This window comes from Heliconius melpomene, chromosome 7 (genome assembly GCF_056956725.1).
Source record: "Heliconius melpomene rosina isolate 202511_hmr_F chromosome 7, ASM5695672v1, whole genome shotgun sequence".
Lineage (NCBI taxonomy): Eukaryota > Metazoa > Arthropoda > Insecta > Lepidoptera > Nymphalidae > Heliconius > Heliconius melpomene.
Window position 1 is genome coordinate 6,391,308 of NC_140395.1, and position 27,056 is coordinate 6,418,363.

Below are 27,056 nucleotides of genomic sequence, written 5' to 3' on the forward strand. Positions count from 1 at the left end.
TTATTAATAATTATATAATTTTATTTATACTTAATAATTTTACTTATTTTTAACTTAATTTCTATAGTCGTATAATATTATTATGTTATTTTTAAAAAAATCTCAAAATACTTTCAGGTGGTTGGAATATTCGCTGGTTTTGGACTTCTACTGCTTGTGGCGAGTCCATTGCTGCTGTTAGCTGCGCCGTGCATCGTTTGTTGTAAATGCAGGTAATATTACTGTACTGACAGACAATTTGGAGCTAAAATACGAAATGTAGAAAACTGTAATTATCCACCCGATTATCATTAAACTTTGTACAAATATTCTTAGAGGTATTAGAAAGGATAATTAATGTTTATGAACAAAAATACATATATTATTTTTTGGCTATTCTAAAAAATAAGTTAAAGCGAGCGAAGCTGCGTTTGAATCTATATTAATTAATATTTAGCACACTTAAAGTCAGATAGACATTCGTTGTAAATATTTATAATAATTTTCTATGTATATAACATAGCGTGATAATGACTGATAGCGAAGATTAATTAGAATCATTATACGTTTTATTACGGTGTTATTAGTTACAGTATTAATTGTTTTCCTTACGTGTATCATGTATATTGGGTTGTACTTACTTACTTAGTGTTAAGTAGTTAATTTATATTTGACCAAAATATTAGTTTATAGACAAAAAAATAAAGCCAGATATGGCACAGGGGCACAGGCGTGCGACCACTCGGGGTCTCCACTCGGGGGAATGAAATCCGAATCCGCTACTCAACACACAATGCTTCAAAACCTCGCCAGAAATACTAGTTTCCCTCTGTCTACCCTTGCTATATGCGGGATACAGCGTGAAGCTGAGACGCTCATTGGTATTTTTAAGTGCGGCTTTTTTTTGGACTTCAAATATAATCTTAATACTTCATTGTTATTAAAATGTTATATAAGTATGGTTTTATACTTTAATTTTATTCTTTTATGCGGCAAACCCATGGCTTTCTATTATAAAACCAACATACGTAGAAAAGCTAAAAAAAAACTGAATAAAAAAGGTTTTTTTTTTATTATTATTTTTTTAATTAATTTCAGACTATGCAATCCAAACACAAAGAACTTAGAGGAGGTCGACGAAATCGAAAGCATCACACCGGGACGAGACGACGACGACATCACGCGGGCGAGGTACTCCGACTGACCTAGATATTGAACTAATTCGGACTTCCTGGAGAAACAGAACTAAAGTTTAAATACGGGGAGAATATCGATATCCCAATTCGCAAACCAGCTAACTCTATTTTATTAAAACAAATGATAGTGTTGCTATAATAATAACGTTGTTTTTCGTATGTGGTCTACGAAAAATTGATGATAACGTTTTCTGCGTCTCTTGTATGGTTCAGGATCTGGATTGGGAATTAAGGTATCGATTTACGTTACGAATAACGACTTTAATGGTACAAGAATGAGAGCTAAGTGCTTTTGTTGGAATGATTTAATAAGTTGTTATTGTAAATATTATGTTAATTTGGTATATTTGGATTATTGTTTTTATTAATATTGTATTCGTTCAACATAGATGAACTAAGGTCTATTAAATATATTAAATTAACACAGACCTTCGTTAAGCTTAAAATGGAAACGAATGTCCTAATATTATTCCACAAGATTGGGAGTCATGTGAAGACATACTTATGTACATAATAAGAAAAAAAAATTATGTTTCAATTCATCAAACGTTGGAATTCTAACGAATTTTGTTATAACACTATAAAAATAAGAAGAAAGAAGTGTCTTAACTCTAGGTTCGCAGGTTCCCTCTACCTACCCTGCTTTGTGCGGGACGCAGTATAAAATAAATAAATAAAATAAAATAGCCTTTATTGCTGTTTCTTTCTTTACAATAAATATTCATAACATACCCATTTTCTATAAACTAAATTGATTTTTTAAATTTTATTTGTCTAATTTTATTCATCGGCAACTGGATGTTTTGGTAAAACAGCTTGTCTATCGACAAAGGCCTCCTCTAAAGAGTTCCATGTTTTCCTGTCTTTTGCTAGACGGGTCCATACTGGACCAGCTATTCGGTTGTCTACCTTTATTTCTTTTGCTATTTCTTGGGTACCATTCCGTTACTAACTTAGTCCATTTTTCTTTACTTTCCCTTAACATTTAAGCTGTCTGTAAGCTGTGTGTACATTTTTGAAATTTGTTTCCTTTTTAATTTCTTGTAAGTTCACTCTGTCTTTCCTTTTTATACCTAAAACACTCCAATCCATTGCATTTTGGAAGACTATTAATTTGCTTTCTTGTACTTCTGTCAATGCCCATGTCTGGCAACCATATAGTAAGCATGGCATAATGCATATTTCATATATTTTCTTTTTTCCTTTCATTGGCATATCTTTATCCTTTATTATTTCCCTAAGAGACCAAAATCGTTTCCAAGGACTCCTTATTCTTCGTTCTAATTATTTTTTCATGCAATCATCTGTAGATATCAGTTGGCTTCGTTATTTACTGTTATTTCCTAATTCAGAGCCAGTAAACCTTTCCAGATGTGTGAAGTATAACATAAAATGTCGTCATAAAAAAAATTACCAGATTAACATGTGCATTAAACAGATTAATATTTATTTATATATATTGATGTGATATCTTAGTTTCATGTAAAAGTGACAACAAATTTCTTCACTTGATGTGTGATGTATGTTTGTAAGAAAAATAAAATAAATTTATGATGATAATAGTATAGAATTTAGTAGATTTATCTGCTAGACAGTTAAACTTTTAAAGAATAGTCTACAAAGATTGACGTTAGCGTTTTTTATGTATCTCGCCATTTAAAATTGGTTTTTACTTCTTATTAAATTTCTAAGTTTGCCACTAAAAGAATAACGATGTAAGCGACGCTATTTCATCATTAGAGCATTTTTATCAAAACGATATTTTGTTATTTTTTGTCAAGGGCTAGATTATTAGGCAGTAGAAAAATTATTGATATATAAAAAAAAGTGATTGTGTGAAGTACAAAAATAGAAGAGAAATGATAGAGCCTGGGCTATTTTGTTACATATATTTGATAGAGTAAATAATACTAGATGACATTACTTTAAATCGATTTATTAATTCAACAATTTCATTGAAAAATAAGTGTTATAAAATGGTTTTTTTAAAGTAACATTTTCACTAATATAATATAATTTCTTACAAAAAAAAATAGTTTGGACTGAGTCTATACTATTTTAAAGTAAATATAAATTATATGATTTTCTTTGACGACAATTTTTCCTGTGATTGAAGTGATTACACTGATTTGTTTATAAAAAAAACTGTTTTAAATTCTTGATAATAAAAAAAAAAAGTTAATTTAGCAACGTATAATTAATGTGTATACACCATCTGAGATCAACATGTATTTTTTTACTATTATTGTTTATTTATCTACACAAAATAAAAATATATGTATTATCTATTAAAATGATTATTAAGATTACTTCACATACTGACTATCTAACAATCAATAACAATATATTTTTTGACATGATAAATGTTTTTAAAACATTTATTAAGTGTCAACTTGTTAATACTTTGATTATAGAAAGACATGTTTCAAATTGTACTTAATAAATCAGATTATTAATTAAGCCTTTATTTGTACTCGATAGCAAAAATATCTATCGTAAAACCGTTGAGAAGTGTAAAAATGAATGAACAGGCTTATTGTAACGGCGGACACATTTTTTATACTAAAACTTTATTAGCTCTTTTGGTTATAGAGCTCATTATGTATAAATTATAAATAATGCAAGTATGAATCCCCACTCGGGTAATCATTATTATATTTAAATTATTTTTAATTTACTATCTTTACACTAGGTTGGTTCCCTCTGTCTACCCTCCTATAATAAGGATGCATGAAGAAAAAAAATAGCATATAGCTCAATTAGTATTGCATGCTATATTGTAATGTTATGACTTGTCGAGATGTTGACTGAAGTTTTCTTAAGAATATGAGACTGAATGAAGAATGTGTGTGATTAATTTCATATAAAAAGTTAAGGGAAAAGATTACTAGTTCTAAAAAAATGTCTCTTTTTCCTTTTTCTAACATTCAGTGGGTGTGTTTTTTTTGTTTTATTATAAGTACTTCATAGTAATTGAGTAAAGTGATTAAATTGGCACGTGTTTAATGTATATATTTTTGTAAGAAATTGTACGCGTAGCGTGCTTTAGTTGTATAGTCATATTTAAATTGTAACAAGGTATTTCACAGTGATCATTATACAAGAGACCGTCTCTGCCTACATCTTTACAAATTGCGTAAAAATCAAAACTTTTATCTAAAAATATCTTAATGTTTATGTCAAATATAAATAAATAACGAAAGTTATAATATTGGTTTTTCGTTTTAAGCTTTAAGCCTTTTCAGCATAACGGTCTTATTTATTTGTAGCACAAAAAATATATATTTAATAAATAGTAATTAGATAGAAATTGTTAATATTATTAATAATTATTATTGGATGATAGATCAATGGTGAAGTGTAATTTAATAAGTAACTGCAATGCAGTGAGAAACAATGCATATTATATTATATTTATAATCTACGTATATTTTTTTTTTATCTGTGATTGGTGAATGTCAAACACTTAAACGTCGAAATTATTAATCATCACAATATAAAGTGGATGTGAACTTAGTGTCAAGTATTTTTTGAAGTCATATCCATGTTTTTATTTTGATGTTAAATCAATTTAAATGTGCACTGCTTTTCCTGTGTGATAACACAGAGCCTTAACTTGTAATTTATTAGTAGAAACTTTAAAAATAATAATTTATTGTAAATAAGGAATAATATTGTACTTAAAAGTTGGGGGTTGATGGATACAAATTGTTAAATGTATAGATTTTAAACTTTTTTCGTCATAATGGGGTGTGAAAGCTATATTATACAAAATAGTATGTTTGAAACTATTTTTAGAGTTCCGTACTTCATAACAAAAAAATTTACATTTTTTATAAGTTGTATTTCCCTTTGACATATAATCGTCAATTTACTACGGAACTTTCCGTGGGCGAGTCCAACTCTCTCTTGACCGATTTCTTTTTGTATATAGAAACTTTTTAATATAATTATATCTCCGTCAATCCTCAGTAGCTTGTTGTAGCAAGCTAGATGACGCATTTGTAGAATTAAATGGAAAGTTATAATATTATGTAGTAATAGAATAAGCGATGAGTAGTTTCTGTAGGTCACATGTCTATGGTCTATATATATTTTGTGGATTGTCTTTGATTTTCATGTAAAGTTAGACACAAATATGTTATATTAATTATATGCTTCAAATATTATTTTTTTTCATGCTAAGGAAAGAAATATAATATTTTTGAATTCATAAAAAAGTTTGAACATATCAGGAATCAAATCCTTAAAATCATGCAAGGGCTCTGAATGACAAACAAGAGAATTGAATCCTTTTATCTATGTTCAATTTGATTTTTATGTATTCTAAAAATATTTAATTGAAGTTTTAAATTTAAATGCTAATTAAATTGCTAACATACTTAAAATTGCACATTTGTGTCTGATGTGAAAGTGGACTTGTAAATATGAAGAGAAATTATTTTTGTTATCAATTGTACTTCTTGTTTATTTTGTGTTGATTCAAACTTTACTTTCAGTTTAGTTAAAATAATAAAGATTTTTCAAATAATATATTTGGTTGTACTCATTTACATTGTCACAAAATAATAGTTTAAAATAAAATTATGTTGGTAATGTATGATTAGACATTTTCAATCAGCTTCACTCTGTATCCTGCACACAGCAGTGTAGACAGAGGGAACCTAGTGTTTTTTATACATTGTGTATTGAGTAGTGGAACTCAACACTGCTGTCTTTCAGAGTAGAGAACTGGAAATATTTTAAGTATGATCATTCTTCAAGAGCAGATGAAATCCACAACCATTGTATTACCAGTCAGGGGCTACAAGAGAAAAGATATGAATTTACTTAAACATATTTATTTACAAAATAGATCACAACATACGCTCTTAAAATAAATTAGTAATAACTAATAACTTCTTGATCAAATTTCCTCATAAGCTTTTACCATATTCTTTTCAATCCTGCAGTACAGTCAAATAATAAAGGATTTTTAAATTCACCCCTCATGTCCAACATGTAATGCATTACAGTATTTTTAACTTTAAGAGGTAATTGAACTCTTGCCGTTTTTCTATTTTCCTTACAACATACAAATTCTATTGGAACTTTCATCATTCTGTTATTTCTAAATGGTGTGTATGTCACAAATGTAACATGTCTACCACCTTTGTTTAATATTAAATATCGAACTGACTTTAATGTGTACATCCATATCATTGCCAGTGATCCTGTTCCTGTAAAAAACAAATATTTTAAGGCAAATTTTGAAATGAGGTTGTTGTGACCCAATGGTATAAGTGTCACAACCATTTGTGAGTTTGATCCCCTGCCACTCAACATACAACTCCTCAAAAAATTGAGCAGAAAGTGAGAAACGGAGTTTCTTAACAATAGGCTCCCGCTGCCTACCCTGCTACGTGCGGGATACAGCGTGAAGCTAAAAAAATGTATAGATAAATATCTTAAAACAATTATTACTTACCAATCAAAATTGCCACTGCTCCTAAGGTATTTCTGTATTTATTTTGTCCTAAATTAATTTTTCGAAACCATGGAGTGTCCTCTGTAATCTTTGATTCATCGACTGGTGCATCTCTCAAATTTTGTAAAGAAAACAAGCCTAGATATGTCCAAAACATATATTGAACGACAGCGAATACATTCATATACATGAAAAATTTTGGATTCTCGTACTTAAATAGTATAACATCTTTCGTTACATTTGTATTTACATCATGAATAGTTTTCGTTACAACTGATTGTGAACTGTAGTTAGCCTTACATTTTACTTTACCAATGGCATTGCTAATAGGGTAGCGAAATGAAGCAGCTCTTTTTAATACTAAGGATGCATAACTTAGGAAAGACATCTTAATATGCAATTTGAATAAATTATAAAAAAACCTTAAACAATACCAATATTATTTATATTTAAAACACATAACCTAGAAAGTAGAAACGTCAATTTATGACGTCCAAGCCCCAGATAACCAATAAAGTATTGATATATTTTTTATTTTTTTCTTGTAAACGATTATCTATGCTTTTAATGATGAAATATATTACGTTACAGTAATAGTACTTACACTACAAAAAAAAAAATTAAAGAGTATATTTTTAAAATAAAAACACTCGTTCAGATGTCTAATTCAATAATACAGTATTAAATAAAAGCATACGGTATAATTTATATTAATTTATTCTTATAAATTCATTTTAATATAGCTTTGATAAAATATGTAACAATATTATTAATAATATATGATATAAATGAACCAAAATACACTGAGTGAATATTATTGTTATAACTTATAAGTTATATACCGTACGATCATTATTTTAACATCAAACGTCGATCAACATGCCATAGACAATAAAAATGAAGTTAATACTTTATGTTTATAGTCTACGCTTGTTCACGGCGTCTTTGTCAAGTTCGTTATTTCGTCTCGGGTGTGCTAATCGTGTATTACAACACTAAAAATGTTATTTTACGAAAGCCATTAGTATTAAACATTATATTGTCTTGTTTTTAAGGCAATCCAGGTATAGCGTTGATCGCGCACGTTTTATAAGGACGACACACAAGATGGCTGATATTAAGGTAAGAAGCGGTCAGATCTTGGCGGCATTTTGATTGGTAACGGTCAAAATTTTGCTTGTTTATTTGTATCCATATGTTAAAATTATTTACTCATACGCCTTAATATGATATAGATGTTGTGATGAAATAATGAGAAATAGATTTAAGTTATACGCTCAATGTCACTGAATAATATAAATAATATATTATAATTGCTTTTGGTGTAATTAGAATGTTTTTATCTCATTTACATTAATATAAAAAAATATATTTAAATAACGAAAATTTACCATATATATGATAGGTAAGTAACATTCAATAAACTACCTTCAATAAAAAATAAAAAATCGTTAATTTAAAAAAAATAAAAATTATATATGAAAGTGTTGTATTTAACATTTGTTTTTACATATAGCTATAACAGCATTGACATAAATTTAGCAGAGAAAAAAAAAAACAAAATGAGCAGCTTATTTTAATATAAATTAATTAATTTTCATAACTACCTTCAGATAAATTTTCTAATATATGTATATAAACTTATTTCTTGATTTTTTTATAATTCAGTTCCGATTATATCTTATAGTGAAAAATAAAATGTTTCTACATATATTTAAACTAATTTGATAGATTCTTATTTTACCTTTGTTATTTGATAATAATTTTTTTATAATCATATTATCTAGCAGAGCGGGGAAATGAAAATTGAGGAAATCAATCACTGTTGCCAGACATTTTTCATAACATGCAAAAAACATTTTTTTATTGTTATCGGTCACTATTACTACTAACAATGTTTCCAACATTGCTATAAATTGTGATAAATAGGAAATCTGCTGATTATTTATATTTTATCTTTTATGGCCAACTTTTGGAGGGAAAAATGATATTGCTATTTTACTTAAAATATTCTAAAAATTAAATCTGCCGCTGCTTAAACTAATATTTATTCATTGTTCAAATGTTTCCCCAAGTGGGAATAGAATCCACGAACATACTGTCAGGTACTCTGTTGTTGAACCACAATTACCACAAATATAGCCTACTATAAAATTTTCAACAATTTATTACAATTTATTTTTTAGTCAATGATAGCAAAAATGAGTAATGGTACTCAAAATGGTACAACAGAAGCACCTGCGAAGGGTCAAAAAGGTGCCATTGAAAAGATATATCAAAAGAAATCCCAGCTTGAACATATTCTTCTGCGTCCGGATACCTACATAGGTTCCGTTGAACGGGCCACTGAGACAATGTGGGTGTATGATAAGGAGAAGGAGTGTATGGTTCAACGGGAATTGAATTATGTACCAGGTGATTACTTTTATATTTAAATATGTATATTTTTTGCAGTTCTGTGCATTTTTCTTCTTATAACAGGGAAGGAAAGTGAACTTACTGTTAATATAACCAGTTCTTTATTTTCTGCCATTTTAAAAAGGGATTGCGGGTTCAGCTGAATTTGAATATTACTCTAGAATAAAAAAAAATCTTAGCTACAGTCAGAGCCAAACAAAAACACATTGTTAACTAAATGATTTTAATAAATAATGTATTTGCGAATTTCAGGTTTATACAAAATATATGACGAAATATTAGTAAATGCAGCTGATAACAAGCAAAGAGATGCTAAAATGGACATAATCAAAATTGACATAAATCAAGAATCAAATACAATATCTGTATACAACAATGGATGTGGGATCCCAGTGGTGATGCATAAAGAAGAAAAAATGTATGTTCCAACCATGATATTTGGACACTTATTGACATCATCAAATTATAATGATGAAGAAGAAAAAGTGACAGGAGGAAGAAATGGTTACGGAGCTAAGCTCTGTAATATATTTTCAACTAAATTCACAGTCGAAACTGCATCTAAACAGTACAAGAAACATTTCAAACAGACATGGGGTTCTAACATGACTAAGGCTTCGGAACCCAAAGTCAAGGAATCTGGTAAAGACGATGATTTTACAAAAGTGACGTTTAGCCCTGATTTGGCTAAATTCAAAATGGAGAAATTAGAAGATGATATTGTATTGTTAATGTCTCGTAGAGCTTATGATGTGGCGGCATCCAGTCAAGGGGTTAAAGTCTATTTAAATGGGGAAAGGTTGAAAATTAACAAATTTAAAGATTATATAGATCTATATATTAAAGGTAAAGAAGATGAAAACGGGCAGCCATTGAAGGTTGTTTACGAAAAAGTTAATGATCGTTGGGAAGTTGCTTTAACACTTTCCGACAGAGGTTTTCAACAGGTGTCTTTTGTTAACTCCATTGCTACTACCAAAGGTGGTAAGCATGTTGATACAGTGGCTGACAGTGTGGTCAAGAATGTTCTAGAAGTGTTAAAGAAGAAGAATAAAGGAGGCGTCAATATTAAGCCTTTCCAAGTCAAAAATCATATGTGGATATTTATTAACTCTCTCATAGTGAACCCAACCTTTGATTCTCAAACTAAAGAAAATATGACACTCCAAGCCAAAAGTTTTGGATCAAAATGCAACTTTTCAGAGAAATTCGTGAATGCAGTATCTAAATCAGGTTTAGTTGAATCAGTGTTATCTTGGGCCAAATTTAAAGCCCAAACGGAATTGGTTAAAGCGTCTGGTAAAAAACAGAGTAAATTGAAAGGAATACCGAAGTTAGAAGATGCTAATGACGCCGGAAGTAAAAATTCTCATCTATGTACGTTAATTCTTACCGAGGGAGACTCAGCTAAAACATTGGCTGTGTCGGGTCTCGGTGTAGTGGGAAGAGATCACTATGGCGTATTCCCTTTAAAGGGTAAACCGTTAAACGTAAGAGACGCTTCACACAAACAAGTACTTGAAAACGTCGAAATTAATCACCTAATTCAAATAATTGGTCTTAAATATAAAAAGAAATATAGTACTGTGGATGATTTGAAGACATTGCGTTATGGTAAAGTGATGATAATGGCCGATCAGGATCACGACGGTTCTCACATTAAGGGACTTATTATAAACTTCATACATCACAATTGGCCAGAGCTTCTTAAATTACCATTTTTAGAAGAATTCATCACACCTATTGTTAAGGCAACCAAAAAAGATAAAGAAATTTCATTTTATTCGTTACCCGAGTTTGAAGAATGGAAACGCGAAACGGAAAATCATCACACATACAATATAAAGTACTACAAAGGTTTGGGTACCTCCACTTCAAAGGAGGCTAAAGAGTATTTCCAGAATATGGACAGGCACAGAATCCGTTTCCGTTATAGTGGACCAACAGATGACCATCATATAGAACTCGCTTTTTCCAAGAAAGGTGCGGATCAACGGAAAGAATGGTTGACTAGTCACATGGATGAAGTAAAACGGAGGAAGGAAATTGGGCTTCCAGAAAGATATTTGTACACAAAAGATACAAAAGCAGTTAGTTATTCTGATTTTGTTAATTTGGAGTTGGTTTTGTTCTCTAATGGAGATAATGTGAGGTGAGTTATAATTGCACATTATACAATAAAAATATTACGAAAATGATACATTTATTTAAGTATATAATTTAATATTAATCGTTTTATTCCCCGCTTTCCACCGAGTCCTGGCATTGTGTGTTGAGAGGCGTATCTAAATGCTGTGCTTTTATCTCGACATCAGAGTGTAGAAATTATTAAATATTTGGTTTCCCCCAGTAGGGATGAAACCCACGACCATCGCGTTGATAATCGCAACAAGAAACTAAAAAACCACTAACTTGTTACTTGTTATATAATATCGAAAATAACCTAAACAAATAATTCCAGATCAATACCATCAATGATAGATGGCTTAAAGCCTGGCCAGCGTAAAGTGATCTTCACATGTGTAAAACGTAATGATAAGAGGGAAGTGAAAGTGGCGCAACTGGCTGGTTCAGTTGCTGAACACTCCGCTTATCACCACGGTTAGTATTAGAAATTTTTATTTTACATTGGTGATCCGCTCGCGGCTTCGCCCGCTTGAACTACACAATTATTTATTATTATGTATTATTTCCGGTTTTAATAACATTATCACTTTAAAGACAATACATTGGTAACTAAATTTTCAAAGGAGGAGTTTCCTCCTTTTCTTTTGATTTCCCATTTCATCATATTCCATTTTGTGATCAGTTACAATTTTAATTTATTGTCATAAATCGGAAGCAGTTAAAGTTTTATAAAAAAGACATGTCATCTGTATGTTTCTAAATTATCCTGAAAGAGATTCTATGTAATTGAAATACCTTATATGTATCACCTAATAACAATACTTCACACGAGTTTCCTTAGTTTTATAATCTTTTTCACCTATATCCACCCTCTTTTATATGAGTTTGCTAACAATATGTACGTTTTATTTACGTTTTCAAATAGAAATGAGATTAGTGCTCTAAATACTTAGACATGAAACTTTGTAATAGGAATATAGAATATATGTACGCACCATTGAGCGATATTAGTACCTTTGTACTGGATATCTTTGCGTAGGTGCTACATAACTGTTTGTTACTAATTTGGAATTATTTAATATAATAAATAGCTCTCACAGTGACAATCTACAATTTTTTATATTCATAATTTTGAATATCAAAAGTGCACCATTTTTATTTCCAATACTTTATAAAGTAAATGCTTTGCAAGTATTAAGACATTTAAAAAAAACTGCTTTATATTTAGAATAGGTATGATATATTAAGTACACAATGTAACGTCACAGCTCACTCTAAGGAGTCAATATAATTCGATTTTCGTTGGCTTAGTTTTTGTTGTCAAAATAAATGAAAACTGCTGTTGTGAACATTCTTTGGTTTGTTATTTTATTGTTTAGCAGCGATAGACCTCACAGATTGTGAATTATTTATAAAATTTTCTGTTCATTGTAAATTTTTTATTTTGTACATTTCCCTAATAATAAATGCATTAAATGCATAATATTTATAAATTATAGACAATACAATAACTAACTCCCTCCAAATTAAACAGGTGAACAGTCCCTAGCGATGACAATAGTGAATCTGGCTCAAAACTATGTGGGGTCGAACAACATTAACCTATTGGAACCCCGTGGTCAGTTTGGTACCCGCCTGTCTGGCGGCAAAGATGCTGCGAGCCCCCGTTACATTTTCACACTCATGTCCCCGTTGACGAGACTGGTGTTTCATCCTCATGATGATCCTTTGCTTGTGGTAAGTATTTTTTTTATTATTCATAACTATATGGGGTCCAACAAGAACTTCCTGGAGTCCAGTGATGAGTTTAGCATAAGACTCTAGGGTGATGTTTAATTAGAGACGTCATAAAATCTAAGGAATAAGACAATGTAGTGTGGACTCATGAGGAGGAATATTTTGATTTTCCAGCTACATTGCGCGTGGAAGATAAAGTGCATAATGAAATATATGAATTATGAGAATTTTAAATATTATTTTTCCAGTCCCAATTGTACGCTCAATTTTTGAATCGAGTAGCGGAACTCTACACCGCTCTTTGTCTTGTTATTGGGGCGAGGAAATGAAAATAATTCATCCTTCAGGAAGGAAGTGTTCGAAGCGTTAATGCCTTCCTGGGACACGAATTTGTTATAATTATAAAATAATTAAAAATCAGTATACAAAATCTATATGACCATTATTTTACATATATTTAATTTAAATATTATTTTTCAGCACGAATTTGAAGACAATCAAAAGATCGAGCCCGTCCACTACATTCCCATATTACCCATGGTCCTGGTGAATGGTGCTGAGGGCATCGGCACCGGCTGGTCAACTAAAATACCCAATTACAATCCTAGGGATATTGTTGCTAATATTAGGTGAGATTAAGATTGTGAGGAATAAGTGTCACAACGTGTGACTGTAAACACGATGGTTGTGGATTCAATCCCCGCTTATAATAATTATGTATTATTGTCATTTCGTCGCACTGATAACAAAACAAACAGCGGCGTTAAGTTCGCCATTCAACATCAATGTCTCATGAATTGGGCTGAAATTAGGGTATGGAGTGTATTAACACTAGGTTCCCTCTACCTCATATACAGCGTGAAGCTAAAACAATAATTTTAAAGTTATTTTATGGATCTATGGTTTCGCCTTTATGGTCAAATATAAAGGCAATGGTAAAATTCGTCGGAAAATGTGGAATGGAGTGTTTTAACTCTAGGTTCCCTCTGCCTAACCTGCTGTGTGCATATAGTGTTAAGCTGATTTATTTTCTTTATATATATAAATAATGAATTAAATCTCGACCTTTTTAAGTAGTTATATAAAATAGGACATTGACATGTACTAATAATACTTATAAATTATTATTAATTTCCGTTACAGGCGAATGTTAGACGGCGAAGAGCCAGTAACAATGCATCCGTGGTACAAAAACTTCCGGGGAACAATCGAAGGTTTTAGCGATAAATACGTCATTTCCGGTGAGGCCGCCATCTTGCCTAATGAGAAAATAGAAATAACCGAACTTCCGGTTGGCACGTGGACGCAGAATTATAAGGAGAATGTTTTAGAACCAATGCTAGGTACAGATAAAGTGAAGCCTTTGATATCTGAATATAGAGTGAGTATTGATTTTTATTTATGTATCTTTATATATTATGAATGTGATAAAATGTTTTAGTTTGAATAACACTTGGGGATATTATTATGTGTATTATTTTATAAGGACTACCGCGGCGCAGTGGTATAGCGGCTGACTGAGGCCGGGATGGTTGTGAGTTCGATAGTACATAGTAATTACTACTGTGTATGTGTGTGCAGTCTTCCTTGATTGGTATATTTCAAAAGAAATCTCAATTTTTTTTCTATAATTTATTTAATATTTTCATAATTCCAGGAATACAACACAGACACAACAGTGCGTTTCGTAGTTTCTCTATTACCGGGTAAACTGGCGGAGGTCGAAGCTGAGGGTATTCACAAAGTGTTCAAATTGCAAACAACCATATCTATGACTTGTATGAACGCATTTGATCATAATAATTGTTTGAAAAAGTAAGTTGATTTGTTAGTTTTGATCTATAATTTTTTTGCAGTCAGTCAGAGCCAGTCATTAAATTTTATATTATTTTAGATTCGACAAAGTAGAAGAGATACTACGCGATTTCTACGACGTGAGGCTAAAGTACTACGCAAAACGTAAGGAATTCTTGGAAGGGCAGTTACAAGCTGAAGCAGACAAACTGACAAATCAAGCCCGTTTCATAGTAGAGAAGTGCGATAAGGGACTAGTGGTTGAAAATAAGAAACGGAAAGTTATGGTAGAAGAGCTTATTAAGAGAGGTGAGTTTTTTGTTATTTTCTTTTTGTATATTAGTATTAGAATTGATATTTAAAGCATATGATTTGTAGCGCCACGACGACTTAACACGGCTTTTTTTACTATTTATTTTGTTAATAATATATAATTTCTTTTCTCCTAGGATACGCGCCTGATCCAATTGCTGATTGGAAGAAGAGGGCAAGTAAAATGCAAGGATTGACTGCTTTAGAGGACGATGATCCTCAAGAATCTGAAGAGGAACCTGAGCCTGAGGAGGTTAAAGGGAAACCTGTGGATTCTGGTTAGTGAAGATGTACTTGTATATGTATTAATATTAAATGTCTAGAAATAAATAAAAAATATAGTAAAATATATAAATTTAAATACATATAAATATAAAATATTTAAAAAAAAGTGGAGATTGTATGGAGTAGTGGAGAATGTATAACTTATTTTGTTACAACAACTTAATTCTATTCTCCGAGTGGGAATCGAACTCACGACCGTCCTGCGTGTCTACACAGGTCGGTTGTGGGTTGATTTGTAAAGACGAGTTTGAAAGGCCTTTAATATATCTTATTTATTTAATGAAAGTGATATATGTACATATAAAATTATATTTTAATTTCCAATCACAGAAAAAGCATTCCAGCAATTAAAAGAGGTCAAGAAGTTTAACTATCTGCTTGGAATGTCCATGTGGATGCTCACCAAAGAGAAGAAGGACGAACTGCTCAAGCAAAGAGATCAGAAGCTCTCTGAGCTCACTATTTTGAAGTAATTTATTGTTTCAAATCTTTTTAAGGGATTTTCCGTAAACGCGACGATTGTGGGTGGAATTCCAATGAGGGAAAATGATTTATTTTCCTTTCCTCACTCTGGGATATTGTTATATTAATCTTTAGGATCAAATCAAATCTTTCTATAAATTGTAGGCTTTCTGTTATTCTGATGTATAAACTATATTAATGTAAGGTTCATCTAACTCCGTGTGGTAGTTTTTGCTTTAAAGTGAAAAGAAATCCTTTCATCTCCATAATGTTTCACATTTATAATATTAGTAGGGTTCAATTATATTATTAATCGCGGCGCAGTGGCTGTAAACGCGACGGTTGTGTATTCAATTTAGGAATTGAATACACAACCGTCGAGGGAATAAACTAATATTTTTATTTCCTCACTTTGGTAATAAGGCAAAGCGCAGCTTTTAGTTCCTCCACTCAACACGCAATGTCTTGAAAATTCGGCGGAAACTTGGGGACGGAGTGTCTTAATACTAGGTTCCCTCCGTGCAGCGTAAAGCTAAAATTGAAACTAAAAATAAAAAAAAATATATTAACCAGGGCAAAAACACCATCGTTACTTTGGCGTGAAGATTTGGACACATTCTTGATTCGTCTCGAAGAAGTAGAAGAGAAGGAGAGGGAAGAAGAGGCGAATGTCAATAAGAAGACTTCTAAAGCTATGGTACAATTTTTTTAAATTATAAATATTTGAAACTAAACATATTAGCAACAATTTAGATTATTCATATTATTATTTTTTTGGTAAAGAAAAGTCGCATAATTTTTTTCATCTGAGTAAAAAGTTGTGTGGTGCTTTTTGTAATATTTTTATACTATAATATTTTATAATAATTTTATTATTTCTTTTCTATGCAAAGATGGAAAGGATGAAGGTAACACACACTTTATAATAATGTATGTTTTTTTAATAAAATTGTGAATCTAGTATATTTAACAAGAAATAGTCCTTTAAAAATACTAGCTTTTGATTGCGGCCTCGCTCCCGTGGCCGAATCAAAATAACTAAGAGATATATACTAAGCTCGCCTATTAACGTAGTGTAAAACGGACTATGTAAACTAGAAGACTATGTGAAAATATTTTTTTCAATTTTAGTAGTAGTATTTCCTTAGATTAGCGTGATCAACCTAACAAACTCTTCAGTTTTTATTTTATTATATACATTCTCGATATATGTTAAAATTCCTATTATATCGTTCATAAATATAGTTTTAATTTATTTTCACAATAGGGTGCAAATAAAAAGAATCGTAAGTCCCTAATGGACATCGCTCCGTCGGAGAACGGCAGACGTGTCGAGCCGAAGATATCGGAGGACCTCATCAAGAGGATACAAGCAGCTGAAAAGGCTAAGATTAAAAAGGAAGTTAAGAAGGAATATGATCCTGTGAGTAGCTTTTTTTTTGGTTATTTTATAAGTGTTTGAAAGGTGACTTAATGAATGATTCATGATGATTAAAGAAAATATGTTCAGCCATTTGATGGGAGTTTTAATTGCCTATTGTTGTGATCACCATTGTATCATTGATTGTATCTGACTGTATATTATGGCATTGCGTGTTGGAAGTTTAATTTTATTGGGATATCTTTAATTAAAAAATATATATACATAATGTGTCGTTTATAATGGCCAAAAAGTAAAAATATGTTTGTATTTGTGTTTTAGGTGATGAATGGTAAAAATCTCAGCTCATTAGTACTTAACTTTTTTCTCATAGGATGATCCCACTGGTATAAGTCCGGCAAGTGGTGATAAGAAACCAAAAGCTCGCGTGAAGAAAGAGAAACCCGAAAAGGCCGACAAAGTGGACAAAGCAGACAAGGCCGATAAATCTGACGGCTTGAAACAGACTAAACTTACATTTAAGAAAGAACCTAAGAAGGTAATAAACAAAATTACAGTTTTGAGTCTCATCAAAATAAAATAAAAAAAAATGTTATTAAAAAAATGAAATTATCTATTAATCAAACAATGTAAGAAAATATCTAAAGACAATAAAATATTTTAATTTCAGGCCCAAAAGAAGATGACGTTCAGCGGCAGCAGTTCAGGAGAAATGTCGGAATCTGACGTGGAAATGGTGGAACCGCCCGCGCCTAGAGAGAGACAGACGACACGACGAGCTGCTACTAAGGTAATTTTATAATTTGGTGTTCCTATCGATTTCACCTGTATGGATGACACTAAAACAATTTATATTGTGTGTGCTTAAAATATTTTATAAATAACTGAAGCATAGATGGTCGCCTGGAAATCGAATTTGATGTTTGCATGGAAAAATCACTTGTAATGAGTGATAAGGCCGCCATTGCACATATTATGTTAGTTATTATGTATGTATTTTTTTGTTGATTTGTTATCTATATATATAAAAGGACTTGTCCTCACTGACTGAGGTAAGACGCACGCACAGCCGTAATCGCTGATGGTAGAAACGTTAAATTTGGACAAAAGTTTACTTTCGTAATCTGGACATCCACTAAGAAAGGATTTTGAAAAATTTTAACCCTAAAGGGGTGAAATAGGGGTTCAAAGTTTGTATGGAAAAAAAATTAAATCGGCACCGATGTTTATAAAATTTGAAATTTAGATTTTTAAAAGTATTTAATTGAACACGTGTTTCATCGTTTTCTAGAATTCTCCCCCTAAGGGTGCAAATAAGGGGTTGAAAGTTTGTATGGAAAAAACTTTAAAACGCCACCGATTATTATAAAATTTTAAATTTAGATTTTTAAAAATATTTAATTGGACATGTGTTTCATGGTTTTCTAGAATTCACCCTCTAAGGGTGCAAATAAGGGGTTGAAAGTTTGTATGGAAAAATCTTTAAATCGCCACCGATTTTTATAAAATTTGAAATTTAGACTCTTAAAAATATTTCATTGAACACATATTTCGTGGTTTTTTAGAATTCACCCCTAAATACGCAAGCGAAGCTGCGCGCGTCCGCTAGTAATATATAACTGTGTGCAATGAAGTATTATTTTTATTATAATAAAAGACTCAATAAAGTAATCTTATTCAATCTTCATTCATTAATATTTTTCGTACCTATTTGTAAACTACGTAACTTTTCATACCTACGTAACTTTTGAACAAATATAATCTGACTACAATACAACACATGTTACATTTATTAGAAAGTAAATGAACCATTTAATTATGGAAAAACGCATTTAGCAAGTGTACTATTAAACACTTAAAAAAAACCAAATGAATATAGCTAAATAAATGAATTATATGAAAATTATCTGATAACTTTGCAGGTACAAAAATACAAAGATGGTTCAGACAACTCTGAGTCTAACTCCGAAGTAGAATTACTCGAGAACAAAATAGAATCTGATAATGAAGCACCTCGAATGATGGCCCTCAGCGATGACGATGATGACTTCAATGTTAAGAAACATGCTGATAAGAAACCATCTGAGATGGATTCAGGTATAGGGTTTTATAGTTTAGTCGATTAATATATATTTTTTAAAAGGTTTACATATATAGTAGGGTATGTGGGGGCACCTAGTGTTAATTGCTCAATTTTCGCGATATTGTGTGTATTAAGAACTCTGCTGCCTACCCTACTAAATACAGAATACAAAAAAATAATATTGTTATTTTAAAAAAATATATATTTTATATCTACAGACTGCCTCTTCGACTCCCTAATAGAAGATACGAAAAAAGAAGAATTAGAAAAAAGCAAAGAAACAATACAAGCAGTCCTATCAAGCGATGAAGAACCTCCATCGCCCAAAAAGAAACCAGCTCCGAAAAGAAAACTTATGAATGTTGACAAGGAAAAGGAGAAAGAGAAGGAGAAACCTAAGAAAAGACCGGCTAAAGTATTGTTGAGTCAAGACAGTGATGATGACGATAGCATTTTTAATAGTAAAAAGGTATGATCTGCCTCTTTTTATAGACAGTGATGATGATGATAAGATTTTTGACAACAAAAATTCCTTGCTTAATTTTTTGTTTTTTTATACCTGACAAACTTTATTTATAATATTATTAATGACTTTTTTCATAATATTAGTGTTATTAATATTATTTCCTACAGAAAAATCTGTCCTGGTGGTCTTATTTACCATATAAATTACATATTACAGGATAAAAAGAAAGCTAATCCCAAAAAGAAAGTGAAGAAAGCGTCCAGTGACAGCGAAGACGACATACCGGATAGCCCGGTAGCTCCGCGAGCCAAAGCGCGCTCGCGACCGCAGAAGAAGTACCACTTCAGTGATGGCTCGGATTCCGACTGAGGTTGACAAGAATATATATTTTTTATATTTAAAAAAATAAATAAATCAGCTTCACGCTGTATGCCCGCACAGAGCAGGATAGGCCAATGGAACCTAGTGTTAAGACATTACCGACAAGACCGTTCCTCACTTTCCGTTGAATTTTGGAGGCATTGCGTGTTGAGTGGCGGAATTCAACGTCGCAGTTTGCCTGAACACCAGAGTGAAGAAATGGAAATATAAATTAAAATAAATATTTCATTTCATCGAGTTGGGATCGAACCCACAACCGGTCGCGTTTACAGTCACACTTTTGCTCCTGCGTCACGACTGGCTTCATTACTTACTATATAAAATTCAACGTAGCTTGATAAGGACAAAAAAGTCAATTATTTTTGATATATGTTTATTTGTTCACACAATTTTTTTGAGGCCCTTGTGGTGCCATGTGTTACCTCGCAGCTTTGCCACAACAGCCGGGGACGTAGTAGTTTTCTTTTCTTTGCTCAAGTAAGCGACTAAGCGCGGTGTTTCACATTCGATCTTCACATTAGGTTCCTTTTGCCTACCTTGCTATTTGAGGGACGCAGTGTGAAGCTTCGTATAATAAAATTATAAATATTATTTATATTTATATATTTACTTACAGATGTTCCAGTACAGTGGTACTCTACGTACCAGCGTTAAAAAACCCCCTTTCGAATTGATGTTGCCACTGAGAGCTACAGAGTTTTTTTATATGACCTTATATTCATATTGAATTTTTTTGTCTAACATTTTACTACTTAGTATTTGTGGACTTTTTTTAAAGAAAAAAAAAATAACAAATACTGATATTATAATATGACGCCCTTTATATTTTATATAAAATGGCCACAATAAGCACAAGTATTCTAAGAATTTTAAACTTAACTTAAATGTTATTTAGTTTAATTAGTTTGAATTGCTATCATCGGCCAAGGAAATGACATATGAAAGCAGATTTTTATTATAGTATATGATGTTTCTTTTTACATATTTAGTGAATATAAAAATAGACAATTGTATTAGATACAATGAACAATTCCGCTTTTGTTTGTCACATCCAATAATAATAGTTATTTGATTTACTTTAATATTAATATATATTTTTTGTCAGATATTATATTTAGAGTATGAGTTAATATTTATATTTTTAATCTGTAGCTATTGAATAACTGGTTTATTTTTTTAATATTAATAAAGAAAAAGTCAATAAGTCCGTTTCAAGACATGTAATTTTAAAATCAATACTACAATAAACCTTTAATTTACCTTTTAGTCAAATTAATACATATTATAGTAAATTAATGAACTATACTACATTTTTGTCCAAATTTTATGTTGTTCTTATCTTTTCTTCCTATCTTTTTCCTTTGTGGTCGTTGTTTTTCTCCTACACATAGATTTCTTCGTGATGGCAATTTTTACTAATATTATTAATGTTTAATATTTATTATTGTTTATGTTTTAGTTTACTAGCAAAGTAATTTTCAGTTTTTTTAATGACATTTGTGAGAATTCTCATTCCAATATATTTATAATTAATAAATGAAATAAAAATATTTATTTGTCAATTATATGAAGGTAGGTAGGGTATGTATTACCTTGGAACAAGTTTTGGACATTTTGAGTATTTTCAAGTAACAATGACTATTGTTAATTTAAAGTAATTTGTAAATAAATAGTGATAATTTTATAAGGAAATGTTTGTTTTATTTAGTACCCATCTTTTAACATTGCTATATAAACATAATTGATTATAATTAACCGCGTAATAAGTGGTGGAACTTTACGCTGTGTTTTGTCTTCGACCCCACAGTCATCCTAAGTGCGTAACAATTCAAAGGCTGGGTGGCTGCAAGGAAACATTTTACAATTTAAAATTGACTATGAAAAACCGGACAAGCGCGAGTCGGGGTTGTTCACCGAGGGTTCCGTAGAAATATTGGAAGTGTCGAGCTTTTTCTGAAATTCAGGCTTAGCTTAGACAGAGCCCTTTCATCTGATACGGTCACTTGAACTGGCGGCTTTAATACCAGATTTTGCCCCCCTTTTATTAAGCCTAATATTTTGTAATATTTAACCATAAATGTAAAATTTACAATTTTTGCTGCTAAATTTCATAATTGTAGGTCAACTGGAAGTACCCTATTCATTTTGATTTCCTTTATAGTGTTGAAATACGCATGTTTTGCTATTAAAGACTTTTATTTTTAGGATGCAACGAAAAATGTATGGTTTTAAGGTTTTTTCCTGAACAAGTACTGCTATCTGTCAAATTTCATAGTTCTAGGTCGACCGGAAGTACCCTATGAATTTTGATTCCCTTCATAGTGTCAAATACGCATTTTTTGCGAGAAAAACGGCCATATCTTTTTTCTATGTAAATATAGAAATATGTTTTTATTCTATCGTTTAAATTTTAATCCGATATCTCCAAGCGTTTCTCAGATAAAGGGTCTTGACAGACAGACAGACGGACAACAGAGTGATCTTATAAGATTTCCTTTTTTACTTAAAGTACGGAACCCTAAAAAGGGTAAACATTTTCCATCCATAAATTTCATTTCCAGTTTTGATCTCTTTGAAAGCATTTTTTTTAAGTTTAACAAGGAAAATTACAACGGATTCTTAATAGCATAAAGTTTTCTCTGCTAAAATAGTAAAAGAAAATACGTACGTGTAGTTATAAATTCATTTATTAGACACATTTATTATAAGTAAATACATTTTTTTATATAATTTACTCCAAACAATTATCGGAGTCGAACTTCAACTATTAATATAGACCTTAAAATTTTAAAATAACGAGTTAATTAATATGGCATTTCAAAACCTAGTTTTATTATTTACAATAACTAATATATAAATAGGGATATATTATTTTGTAATTCTATTATATTAACCGTTAAATACTTCCATATTAAATAATATATATTTTTTACATTGAATTTAATATTATATTCGTAATTTTGAGTAATCAGAAGTCGTTATCATAAAAATGAAAAGTAAATATACGTGATGAAATAAAATATTTCATATGCCAATAATCAGTATTCAGTAACAATGTTTATAATATTGATATTCTTATTCAAAAAATAAAATTGAAGATTGTATTTCTATATACAATAAAAATATGTAGTTTTAAATACACAACTTTTTTATATAAAAACACTGCATGTTTAGGGTTAAATAAATATAATGTTGCTATAAAACTACAAATTCTTTCTTTCATTTTCAACAACAATTAATGTTATTTAAATTAAATAAGGTTTTAGTTAAATTATTATTTCCAGAAAAAAACTTCTATATAAATACATAAAAACAGGAAGACAGAAAATCTGATTTATTGAATTGAACTAATAAATGGATTCCCCAATAATCAGTAAAATCACTATTAATTCTAAAATATAAAGATTAGACTTAATTAGTAAAGCTAAATGAATTTATACATAAAGTAAGAGTGAGCGAATGATTTTTAAGAAATCGATTATGATATTTGACTAATCTGCCATTCGATTATCATAATTACATATCATTCATTCATGTTAATTTAAAATATAATCTACTGATTTATGTTCACGCCTTTTAGACGTTACTTCTATATGAAAATCCTCGTAAAAGAGTCAAGTAGTTCAAATAAGCAATATTTAGATCGATTTTATATAAAAAGTTTCACTACAATTCCGTAACAAAAATTATTCCTCCAGTTATTACTGGTGAAAGGACCTTAAAACATGATCCGAATACAAAGTATCATTAACCCTCGAACAGTAAGCGCAGTAACTACTCAGTACCTGCTTAATTTACTTTCTCTATCCGAGTAACCTTTAGCACTTTCGCGATCAGAATATTTTCCGTTATATTTATTGAATCGATCATGGCCGTTTTGTCTGTACGGTTTCTCGCTGGTGCTATAGTGTATTTCTGAAGGGCCTATCGTTTTTGACCAGTGGTGAGTCCAGTAGAAGTCGTCAGGGTACCTTGGATAAGGGTTCTCTCGGCAGAGAACTACGCAGTATATGAGACTTCCCACGAGCGTGATGAAACCGAATATAAGGAATACTATACCCAGGATCCTGTAACAAATAAAGACAAATATTAAATGAAATTACAATGTTCATCGATCATAAAAAATACATAAGTCATCTAATATTTTAATTCTTTAATAATATACTTATGCATTTAAATACAATTTCAAGAAAATATTAAGATTTATAATAGAGGAAAATAATAATTTTCAAATCAATAAATTCGTTAAGTAAGGTAAGTTAGGCTATTTATTTCCTTACAAATGTTAATAACAGTCAAAATATTCTTTTCATTCAAATCTCGAAGTTCGTGGGAAATGAACTGTCGAAATGAAAAATGTTATAAATGTCGTACTGCAAATTACATTCACCGTTACACGTTAACTATTTTAAATGTAAATTGATTTTTAATGTTTCTCTACCATACGACACGCTCGATAGTCGCTAGCGAGAATAACTATTGCTACTAAACTACGATTAAAGTTACGTTATTTCTAAACTGCTTGGTAAACTTTAGGTATGGAATTTACTAAGCTTATTTTATAATTTTGTATTTTTTTGGTTTAGAGAACTAAGTCACATATTATTTTGTACCCTATTTTGCATGAAATTAATTAATATAGAAAACTAATGAATATAAACTATTAAGTATAATATACCTATAAAATTAATATTACATTTTGTATCTATATATTACCCTTATTTAGATTTATACTTATTTAAAACTTATCTATTTTTCAGTTATTTTAATAAAAATCTGTGACTTATATCTTAAACTTATATCTTTGTATGAACGTACATTAATAATATTTGATAGCTTAGTTTTTACTAAAGCAGTTCAGACTTAATAGTACGGCCTAAGCGGTCGCTATTGTTGTATATAGAAGAATAAATCTCATTACGATCTGGTTTTCGAAACAATTTACCCAGTTTTCAAACGTGGGAACTATTTGCTGATATTTTTGCATTTACCGTTTTTATGCACATTTATAAGAATACGATTTATATGAGAGCAAATCTAGTGACGTGACCGTGATAATTTTTTTTTCAGTAATTTCATATAAGCTATGTAATTATTAATGTTTGTTCACATTTAAGTATATAGTTATGGCGCAATTTATTCCATTTGTGAGCATTTTGAAAGCAATGGACGCTAAAAGCTATGTTGACAAAAAAAAACAGTTTAGTGTCATAGGCATAGCATTTTAAAAAATCATTATGTTTCACTTTTTTGGAAAACAGTATCGAAAACAATAATAAACCTCCTTGGACGGTTTCTAAGAGGAGCGTAATCAAATGCTGTTCAAAATTTTTCTACGTTTTCAAAAAAGTATTAATAATATCCTCGTCGTATACAGTCTGACACTTTCACTAAGTACTTATAAGATTATGTTGGTTCCACTTTCACGCAAAAACTGCTAAACTAATTTAGATGAAACTTTAAAGTAATAAAGCTAATACATCAGAATAGCATTGCATTTTATAAAACAACCAAAATGTTTATATAACAAGCATTTTATATAGGTAATTTAGCTATAGGTAATATAACAATAACTTCAAGCGAGCGAAACTGAGTTTGGGTCTCATAAATTAATCATAAAATTCTACATAAAGCTAAAAACAAATTATTTACAAAACTCACCAAACAAACAGTGGTTCAAAGAACTGCAGCACTATAACGAAGCCCAGCGTGACCAGTATGAGACCTAGGTTCAGCAGCAGCATTAGACAGCACATGCCCTTGACATTGGGGCAGAAGGGGTTGGGGGCCGCCATCGTGTCTATTTTAACGCCAGCCTGGAAATTAATTAACATTTTAAGTTAAATAAAAATAATTTCTTAAATTTGGAATTATGTTAGTGCTAACAAAAATATACCAAATTGCAATTTATTTATTACGTTCGTCTAGTACGATTTAAATAATTAAATGATTACCTTTCTAGACACTTTAGACCGGTGTGTGGACGCCACAGAGGGTGCCACAGCGCTTCTGTACGAGTAGACGCTGCGAGGCGCGCGAGACTGCCGGCTGTAACAATATGTATTATTTAATTTAAATAAAAGTAGGATTCTTTTTAAAGAACAGCTTTTTTGAAACGTAGTACGCTTGTAACTACTACTGAATTGATGCATAAATTGAAAAATCTAAATCCCACCTATAAAATAAAATAGATATTATTAAAAATAAGTTATCCTAATTTGGCATATTTGCGTCAGTTTTAAAACAAAGAAGATGTAGCATTGAATAGATTTTTTTGTTTAAAGCTGTATCCCGCACATAAAAAGGTAAGTAGTGAGAAACTAAGAACCTAGTGTGCAAACATTCCGTTCCCTTTAAGAAATTTCTGTTCCCCACTTTCCACAGAACTCTGAAAGCATTGCGTGATGAATGGCGAAACTCAACGACGTGCTTTGCCTCTTTAATAGAGAATGGAACCTTCGCTTTTACAGTGACACGTGTGTCTCTGCGCCACGAATGGATAGATTTTTATAACAACTTTTTATAAGGAATGAATAGGAATAGAATTAGTTTAAGTAATTTTCCTTAGGTTTTTTTTATATTTTTATTATTAAATAATTAACTATATAAATAAAAATAAATAAACAGGTAGCCGCTATTTACCAATGACCACGCATAGTGAATCGAGATGGTGCTAATCGAGTCACGATTCCGAACGATTAGTTTCGAGTCAAGGCCAAATCGAGATGTCACGAGCGAGTGACATAATGTTGGTGTTAAGTTTGGCGGTCACTTAGGTGTTAATAATTCTAACCTTTTGTTACATAACTTAATATTAACTTATTAGTAGATTATGTTATATACATAAAGGAATATTTTATGAGGACGTCATTTAACTGTAAATGCGATAGTTGAGGGTTCAATTCCCATTTAGGGGAGTGAATTGTTTACATTTATTCGCTCTGGTAGGGGGAAAACGTACGTCGAGT

At 30.7% G+C, this 27,056-nt stretch overlaps 4 protein-coding genes across 7 annotated transcripts in view; 2 read left to right on the top strand and 2 right to left on the bottom strand.

Annotated features, from left to right (window-relative positions):
- The window catches only part of LOC146537522 (uncharacterized), a 119,493-nt gene extending 113,783 nt beyond the window's left edge, over nucleotides 1–5,710 (top strand). For both annotated transcript variants that reach the window (XM_085187572.1, XM_085187573.1), the window contains exons 12-13: nucleotides 118–212; nucleotides 1,078–5,710. In XM_085187572.1, coding sequence (XP_085043698.1) covers nucleotides 118–212; nucleotides 1,078–1,183 — 201 coding nt within the window. In that variant the 3' untranslated portion in view covers nucleotides 1,184–5,710. The remainder of the gene's footprint in view (nucleotides 1–117; nucleotides 213–1,077) is intronic.
- A 290-nt stretch (nucleotides 5,711–6,000) lies between these two features.
- Nucleotides 6,001–7,151, bottom strand: LOC146537524 (transmembrane protein 223). Its single transcript, XM_085187574.1, has 2 exons — nucleotides 6,643–7,151; nucleotides 6,001–6,394 (listed from the first exon to the last, which is right to left on the bottom strand). The coding sequence occupies exons 1-2, from the start codon at nucleotides 7,028–7,030 to the stop codon at nucleotides 6,102–6,104; spliced, it is 681 nt and encodes a 226-aa protein (XP_085043700.1). The 5' UTR covers nucleotides 7,031–7,151; the 3' UTR covers nucleotides 6,001–6,101.
- Nucleotides 7,152–7,614: 463 nt separating this feature from the next.
- Top2 (DNA topoisomerase 2) lies at nucleotides 7,615–21,780 on the top strand. 2 transcript variants are annotated; one of them, XM_085187681.1, is made up of 20 exons: nucleotides 7,615–7,764; nucleotides 8,829–9,057; nucleotides 9,313–11,212; nucleotides 11,522–11,661; nucleotides 12,722–12,924; nucleotides 13,405–13,553; nucleotides 14,068–14,305; nucleotides 14,582–14,739; nucleotides 14,819–15,027; nucleotides 15,168–15,308; nucleotides 15,646–15,784; nucleotides 16,351–16,474; nucleotides 16,671–16,685; nucleotides 17,045–17,200; nucleotides 17,532–17,696; nucleotides 17,829–17,948; nucleotides 19,081–19,255; nucleotides 19,460–19,710; nucleotides 19,924–20,077; nucleotides 20,705–21,780. In XM_085187681.1, the coding sequence occupies exons 1-19, from the start codon at nucleotides 7,750–7,752 to the stop codon at nucleotides 20,074–20,076; spliced, it is 4,680 nt and encodes a 1,559-aa protein (XP_085043807.1). In that variant the 5' UTR covers nucleotides 7,615–7,749; the 3' UTR covers nucleotide 20,077; nucleotides 20,705–21,780. The 2 variants fall into 2 exon arrangements, with proteins under 2 accessions (XP_085043807.1, XP_085043808.1); XM_085187682.1 differs by lacking the exon at nucleotides 16,671–16,685.
- A 979-nt stretch (nucleotides 21,781–22,759) lies between these two features.
- LOC146537526 (uncharacterized) overlaps nucleotides 22,760–27,056 on the bottom strand; it is a 78,214-nt gene continuing 73,917 nt past the window's right edge. For both annotated transcript variants that reach the window (XM_085188033.1, XM_085188034.1), the window contains 3 exons: nucleotides 26,043–26,136; nucleotides 25,750–25,904; nucleotides 22,760–24,155 (listed from right to left, as the gene is read on the bottom strand). In XM_085188033.1, coding sequence (XP_085044159.1) covers nucleotides 23,867–24,155; nucleotides 25,750–25,904; nucleotides 26,043–26,136 — 538 coding nt within the window. In that variant the 3' untranslated portion in view covers nucleotides 22,760–23,866. The remainder of the gene's footprint in view (nucleotides 24,156–25,749; nucleotides 25,905–26,042; nucleotides 26,137–27,056) is intronic.